The sequence below is a fragment of the Zonotrichia albicollis genome, chromosome 19 (genome assembly GCF_047830755.1).
Source record: "Zonotrichia albicollis isolate bZonAlb1 chromosome 19, bZonAlb1.hap1, whole genome shotgun sequence".
NCBI classification, from domain to species: Eukaryota; Metazoa; Chordata; class Aves; order Passeriformes; family Passerellidae; genus Zonotrichia; species Zonotrichia albicollis.
The window spans coordinates 5,163,529-5,171,336 of NC_133837.1; the positions used below are offsets into that span (position 1 = coordinate 5,163,529).

Here is a 7,808-nt window from a genome sequence, read left to right on the forward strand (position 1 = left end):
ATCTGCCACTGTGCTCTGTGCTGCTCTCTGGGCAATTTAAATGCGAGCGTTGCCGGAGCTGTCACGCTGGTCAGGCAGGCGCCACGTGTCCTGCTGACATTTTTATGTGATAAATTACAGCTGGGGCCTGCCTTTCACTCTTTCCCCCTGCACGTCCTCCTCCAGACCTCAAAACGAGCTGGCTCAGGGACTCGTCAGCTGAGAAGGGTTGGTGGCAGGGCAGTGCCAGTGCTGCTGCTCCATCTGGGAGGGGAGGGGTGTTAAAATCCACACTGGGCAGGGCAGTTCTGCTGCTCCTCAGGGCTTTTGCTGATGCCCACCTCAGTTTTCTGGCTAATCCCAGCTAACAGGGAGCATGTGGGCATTCCCTGATCCCCTGTCCCTTCCAGGGAATGTTATCTACAGTAACATACAATAACAGAACGTTATCTACATCCATGGAGGTGTCCATGGAGCTCTGTCCATGGAGCTCTGTCCATGGACAGAGCTGTGGGTCAGCAAGGGGCTGTAAGAGAGCCATTGAACTTCATGAGGTGGAAAGGACCCACAAGGACCAACTCCTAAGATTTGGGTGGGTTTTGTGGGTGCCAGTGTGGGTGTTGAGTTGCCAGGGTCTCCCCTTGGTCAGCAAAGGGCTGTAAGAGAGCCGTTGAATTTTATGAGCTGCAAAGGACCCACAAGGACCAACTTCTAAGATTTGGGTGGGTTTTGTGGGTGATTCTGAGCCACCTGTAGGTTAGGGGCAATCTCTGGGCTGCAGGGTTGAGTTGCCAGGGTCTCCCCTTCCTGCATGGCGTGTTGGGCTAGTGACGAGCCCTCACGTGTAGCCAAGGGGTGGCAAACACATCTCAGCAAAGGAACCTCCCCAAGAAGGACAAAAACCCTTCAGTGGGTGCTCACCTGACCTGCCCACCTTGCCTTGGCCCCCAGGCTCAGCATCGCGTGCGACAGCACCGAGTATGAGATGAACCACCTGTACCCCGCGGTGGCCGAGAACGTCCGCGAGTGCTACCTCCAGAAGGAGCCGCTGCTCTTCAGCTGCGCCGGCCACCATGCCAAGTACCGGCGCCTCTGCCCCTGCCGCGACTTCCGCCAAGGACAGGTGGCTCTGTGCAGGGACTGCTTGTGACACGGCATCCCCACCGCCCCGGGGACACCGGCACCGGGTGGCTTCTCCTCAGAACTCTGCGGCAGCCGAGGAGCTGGGACGGGTCCCTCGCGGTGGGTGAGCCGGGGCTGTCAGACTCACCCAGGGGCTGTTCCATGTCAGACTCACCCAGGGGCTGTTCCATGTCCGACTCTGGGCTGTTTGATCCACCAGCCAGCTGTGAATGACCCTGTCCTGAACTTTGGAGTCATTTTCTTCTAGAGGAGCATTCGTCTGAGCGCATCCTGCACCGAACCCACCTGGACCTGGTGGCGCTGGGATGGGGTGGTGGGGAGAGAGGGGCTGGGGACACCCTTCCCCTCCTCTGGCGATGGGACAAGCCACCAGCAGACTGCAGTTTCAGGGTTTTCATCTTCTTCAAGCATCCTCAGTTGTTTTATTTATTGATTTTTTTAACCCTCCCCCTGACAAGTGGTAAATTAAAGGGGAATCCACACCCAGCCCTTCTGTGGGAGTTCTTGGCCAGAGCTGCATTGGGGGTGGGACGGGGGTGGAGCTGGGGGAGGACAAAGCACAAGGAAAGTGGCTGGGTTTGATGGGCACATTGGGGACTGCACCCCTGGTAGCCCCAGGAAAAGACAGTATTGGGATGGGCCTGGGTTGGGCTCCTGGGAAAGTTGCTGCTCTCCAGGCAGGGCAGAAGTGCCCAAAATGATCCCTCCAGCCTCCAGGCTGCTCTTCACCCTGCTGGGCCATTCATGGAGCTGAATATCTCCCCCAGGGATGGTTGGAGGAGGAGGTGAGGGCACAGGGGCTGCTTGGGGTTCAGCTGAGTGGGCAGAGGGGAGGACGTGCTGCAGCACATGGGGGGAATTCTCGGTGGGCACTGACCAAGGGCAGAGCAGCTGAAGAGCAATATCCTGACTCTGTGTGCCCCAGATGTTGCCAGCACAGCAAGAGGTGAGCTCCAAGCAACCATCTTCCATGGAACTCTTTGCTTCTTCAACTTTCCTTAGTGCTGTTCCTCTTGCTTTGGGGGTGGTTTCCCCCCACTACTGATGTGTCCCCTCCTGGCTGGGCTGGTGCTGGCTGGGGTCACCTGGTTTGTTCTTGTAGGGTTGCTCACCAGGGCAAGGTGTTGCTGTAAGGTTGGTGCTGAGCCCTGCTGCTGTTTGCAAGGGTGAATGAGGAGATTCCTTCATGCCATAAAACGTGTGGCTGGAAAATCAGGGGCTTGAAACTCCTTCTCAGCCCTTTTCTGCATGGAATTGCTCCTGGCCTGGCTGGTGACGGAGGCTGGTGGGGTGGCAGCCTGACCTGGCACTGCCCCTGCAGGATCCTGGCAGAATTATCCCCTCTGTCTCCAGTGACTGATGGAGAGCAGTGGCAGAATGAGTGCAGGACGTTGCCCTGGAGCTGTGCCACACCCCTGGCACCTCCAGCCTGTCCTCCCTGTGCCAGCTTCTGGGAGAAACTCCCATTCCTTCAGCTGAGCTGCAGCTTTGGGCAGAGCCCAGCCACCCTCACCGTGTCCCTGCTGTGTCACCACAGGGTGCTGTGTCCTCTGGGCCACATCCTGCCCTGGATGAGCTGGACACACTGCTGTTATCCCAGAGCAATTTATCATCTTCAGCTCCCAGCTGCGTGGGCAGCCTCCATCCTGCCTGTGACGCCAGCCCAGGGGAAGGATTGATTAAGTAATTTTTGTGTCTTGCAGCCAGCGTGTGTCTAAATAAAAGCAGCACAAGACTCACTTTGCAGAGCTGAGCAGCAACACCTCTCCACAGCCCCTTTCATCTCAGCCTCAAAGCATCCCCTGGCACACAGTGCTGCCAGAGCTGGGTGGGCAGGAGCTGGCCTGGGAGAGGCACGGGGGGTCTGCCAGCAGGAACCACCAGCAGTTCACTTCCCAGGGTTGTAAAAACCAAACAAAACTGGATTTTATAGGAGATCTAAGCAAGTTTTAAAGAGCAAGAGGCTCGGGAGGCCTCGTGAGGCAGCGCTTGTTACACATCAGCTCCCTGGGCAGCTTTTTCCACAGTTTCTGCTCAGCTGCTTTTAAAATAGCCTTCACCTTTCAGCAGTGCAGCGCTGCCTCCCACTGCAGAGAGCCCCAATTATCCCCTGGCAGGAGAATTTTTCTCCAGGCTGAAATAAAAGGTGGCTGGCTCACCTTCGCTGCTGTCATGGGAAATAATGATCTGTCTGGAGCCTGGCTGGATCTCAAGGCAGCCTGGAAATGTGGGTGGTGGGGCTGAGTGAGGCTCTGCTATTGCCTGGCATGTCTCTGCCCCATTAGTGGGCACTGAGTCCTGCTCAGAGGCTGCCTGGGGAAAAAGCTTCTCCTGTTGGTGATGGAGCATCACTCGTGGATGTAGCAGGGACCAGAGTGTGGCTGCTGGGGCAGCCCCTCCTGCCCCATCCCACATGCCTTGCTCTGTAAAATCCCATGGCGGGTCAAGCTGGGGTCTGGACTGCTTTGGGAATGCCAATGCTGGGTGTTAACATCACTTTTGGGTGCAGAATGGGCATCAAAATATTTTTTATGTGGTGAGTGTGTGTGCCAGGGGCATAGTGGCACCCTGATGTGCAGGTGGCACCAAGGAATGGAGCTGCTGGTGTGGGACAGAAAGGACTTTGTCACCTGGAAATGCTTTTCTCTGCCCTGGCTGTGTCTGGTTATCACTGGGGCATCCCAGCTGCCTTTCCAAGCCCTTTCCTGAGCAGGTCTCCAGCCTGGTCTCCCTGGCCAGGACACATTTCCATTTGGAAGGGAGAGCTGAGGATGTAAACATCAAATTCACAATTTATTAAGCAGGAGCATGAGAGAGATTGAAGGGAAGCAGAGCCACTGCCACATGAAAGAGGTTCTAATTCCCACAGCTAATTGCAAAGAATAAATCCCCTGTAGGGAGGGGGAAAATGGTGTCAAAACTGTGAATAAACCCAAGCAAAATGGAATGAGGAGTTGTCAACTGCACTCTCTGATGCTGCTGGCTGGGACAGTTTGTTTAACAGCCAGAGTGGTTCATGGGGAGCCCCTGGGGTCCCCTCAGGGTGGGGTTGGACCTTTTGATTTCCAGATTTCTGGTGGCATCCACCCAGCAGAGCCTCCTGGAATCTCTCAGATTTTTTTCCTAACCTGTTTTCTGGCAGCTGTGAAACCAGGACAGGCGTGTCAAAAGAATGATATTGTTCTGGAAATCCATTTTCCTTACCTAGAAATGAAGCCAGGGGCGATTTATGTGTCTGAACCTCACTCTTCTTCTAAATAATTCCACACAGAACTTTCTTTATGGAGTTGATTTGGTTTTTTTTTTTTTTGTCTCTCTATTTTTAATGTTGCTGGCACCAAACCCTTCCCCTGCCAGTGCAGTGGGGGGAGGATGGGTGGTCCCTGCCCTGTGTCCCCTCTCAGCCTCCTGGGCACCTCTGTTGTAAATGCAGGGCTACTGATGAGAGGAGAGAATGATGAATCTGACCCCATGTTCTCAGAAGGCTAATTTATTATTTTATGACACTATATTATATTAAAGAATATTATACTATACTAAAGAATACAGAAAAGATACAGAAAATATACTTTTATAAGTATATAGTGTATCTTTTTAGTATAAGATAGACTAAAAAGATAATAATGAAAACTCCTGACTCTTCCCAGAGTCCCAACACAGCTTGGCCCTGATTGGTCAAAGAGTGAAAACAACTCACACTGGAGTCCAATCAAACAGTAACCTTGGGTAAACAACCTCCAAACACACTCCAAGTAAACGCCATATACTATACTATACTGAAGAATACAGAAGAGATACTTTTATAAGTATAAATATTTACTATTTCAGTATAAGATAGACTAAAAAGATAATAATGAAAACTCATGACTCTTCCCAGAGTCCTGACACAGCTTGGCCCTGATTGGGCAAAGAGTGAAAACAACTCATAGCAGAAATCAATGGAACAATCACCTGTGAGTAAACAATCTCCAAGCACATTCCAAGTGAGCACAACACAGGAGAAGCAAATGAGATAACAATTGTCTTCCTTTTTCTCTGATGCCTCTCTTGCTGCCTTTCAGCTTCCCAGAAGAAAAACCCTGAGTGAAGGAATTTTTTTCCGAATTTTTTCATTTTTTTCTATGTGAATGCCACATCCCTGTCCTGCAGCAGTTCCTGCCCTGCAGAGCCAGCCTGGAGCAGCGATCAGGGCTGGGAATCACAGCCAGGGGACCTCTCAGGGCTGCTCTGCTCTTATCTCAGCCTTTATTAGCAAATGGTTCAAGCAGCTTTTCCCTCCTGATCCTGCGCTTATCAGCTCCCGGTAAAACAGCAAATCACATCCCTGATGTGGCCGGTCCGGGCAGCAGAAACCCATTTATTTCCCCTAACGGGTTTATCAGCAGATCAAGGAGCTGCTGAAGATGTAAGCACCGTGGTTATTTCCCCGGGTGATGGATCTCGCTGCCACACAGCCTCCGGGAGCCTGACAGGGATGGCTGATGGACCCTGCTGGCGCTGCTGCCTTATGGATCTCAAGGTCTTGCTTTAATTGAGTCCTGTCTCCCTGATGGCAGAGTTTTTCCTACCTCTTTTTCCTTTTTTTTAATATTATTTTTCCCCCTTTAGGATGACTTTCCCGAAATAAACGGATGCATTTCATCTCCTGTCCCCTTCCCTCATTTCTCCCTCCCTGTGGCAAATCCAGAGCTGTGAAGAAAGTGAACAAATTGAAAATCTGTCCTCAGACTAACTGGGTGAAAAGAGCAGCAAAATCTTCTGCCTTTTTTTCCCCCCCTTTCTCTTTCTTTTTAATTGTTTATTTTACTGTATCTTGTGGAAGGGACGTGGACTGGGGGTGAAAGTGCTTTTCAGAGGTGTGGGGCTGAGCATTCCCGTTTCTATCAGCTCCAGCAGTGGTGCCCAGCCACGCTCATTGTGGCTCGTTAGTGGAAAGCCATTAAAACTCGGGATCGATATTTTCTCGGCAGAGATAAGGCCCATTCAATGTTATCCCCCGAGGCAGGCACAGAAATACCAAGAGCCATTCCAGAGCAGAGCAGGAATGCTGAGGGAGCAGCTTCTCCAGCCAGTGCCTGAGGAGGGGACAGGAGGGGACATCCCCCAGCCCAGGGAGGGTGGCAGCTGAGCCAGAACCCAGCCCTGAGCATCCAGCACCTCTGCAGAGGGGGGAAATTAAATTTGGGGAGGATGGGGAGAGAGGGGAATGTCTGGGGGGTTTGGCCTCCAACCAGGGCTGCTTGGCACAGGTGGCACTGCTGCCTGCAAAGGGCATCAGGAGGGCAAAAATAAATGGATTAATGAAGTGTCCATTCCCAAACCCTGGCTGCTGGCTCTGGAATGCCAGAGGAAAGGGGCTGGGGGGTGCTCCCATCTCATCCCCATCTCACAGAGGGCTCCCACCACCCTTCATCCTCTGGAACTGAGGTGCCAGCAGAGACCAGTTAGAAACAGGAGAGAAGTTTGTTTTCAGTGTTAGAGAGAGCTGCCAGAGGTATCAGCTTCTCTCTAAATATAAACCAGAAAACAGGAAATAACGATCTGTCCTAATTTAGTGCCTTTCATCTAAGGATTCAAAGCATCTGACAGCATCACTAAGAAATAAGGGAAGACTTTGCAACCTGCATGAAAATGCAGCCACTCCAGAGCTTTGTGTGCAAAGCATTTCATTTTCATTTTGTGCTGAATGTTGCACTGCAACCCCTCACTCCCAGCCCCAATTCCTTCCCAAATTCCCCCAGTTTGCCATCACTGGGACTGGGACCTGGAAGTTCAGCCTGGCAATGAGTGATGTTCTTGCAGCTTGACACCGTGCACAGCTGGCTCAGAGTGTGGAGGAGTGTTTATTTAATGAATTGATTGCATTAATTAATTTTCAGGAGAGTGCTGAGAAAAATAATAGGGATCTCCAGCAGCTCTGCCAGCTGTCTGGCTGTGAGCAGCAGTGGGAGCAGGGCAGGGTCTGTGCATGGAACAGGGAGCACAGCAGGCCTGGACATTGCTGGGACAGATGGGAATCACAGAATCATGGGATGGTTTGGCTTGGAAATTTTAAAGCTCATCTCATTCCAACCTCTGCCATGGGCAGGACACTTCCACTGTCCCAGATTGCTCCAAACCCTGTCCAGCCAGGCCTTGGACACTTCCAGGGATCCAGGGGCAGCCACAGCTTCTCTGGGTACCCTGTACCAGGACCTCCCCACCCTCACTAAAAATATTTTTTCCTTATATTCAGTCTGTTTTAGTTTAAAACCATCACGCCTTGTCTTATCACCACAGCCCCTGCTAAAGTCTGTCACCATCTTTGTTATCAGCTCCCTTCAGGTGCTGGAAGGGGCTCTGAGCTCTCCTGGAGCCTTCTCCTCTCCAGGTGAGCACCCCCAGCTCTAGAGCAGAGGGGCTGCAGGCCTTGGAGCATCTCCAGGGTCTCCTCTGGACCCACAGGAGCCCCCCTTGTCCTTTTACAGAAGCTGTAGCTGGGGAGATCCTGGTCTGCACTTCCAGCAGAGCTTTCCTCAGGGAAAGGCTGCCCTGGCAGCTGCACAGAGCCTGGGCACTGGAGCTGCTGCTTCTCCCTTCCCTGGCATTCCTGGCATTCCCAGTCCTGCACCTTTGCTGCCCACAGAGCCCCTGGGTGTGCTTTGTCCCTTGTTCCTCACCCTCACCAAGTCTGGCACACCAGGATT

General features: G+C 52.4%; 1 protein-coding gene across 1 annotated transcript in view; it reads left to right on the forward strand.

The window, feature by feature from the left end:
- Positions 1-1,608, forward strand: part of MGAT5B (alpha-1,6-mannosylglycoprotein 6-beta-N-acetylglucosaminyltransferase B) — an 80,357-nt gene extending 78,749 nt beyond the window's left edge. The window contains exon 17 of the mRNA XM_074554786.1: positions 931-1,608. Coding sequence (XP_074410887.1) covers positions 931-1,129 — 199 coding nt within the window. The 3' untranslated portion in view covers positions 1,130-1,608. The remainder of the gene's footprint in view (positions 1-930) is intronic.
- The last annotated feature ends 6,200 nt before the right edge of the window (positions 1,609-7,808 follow it).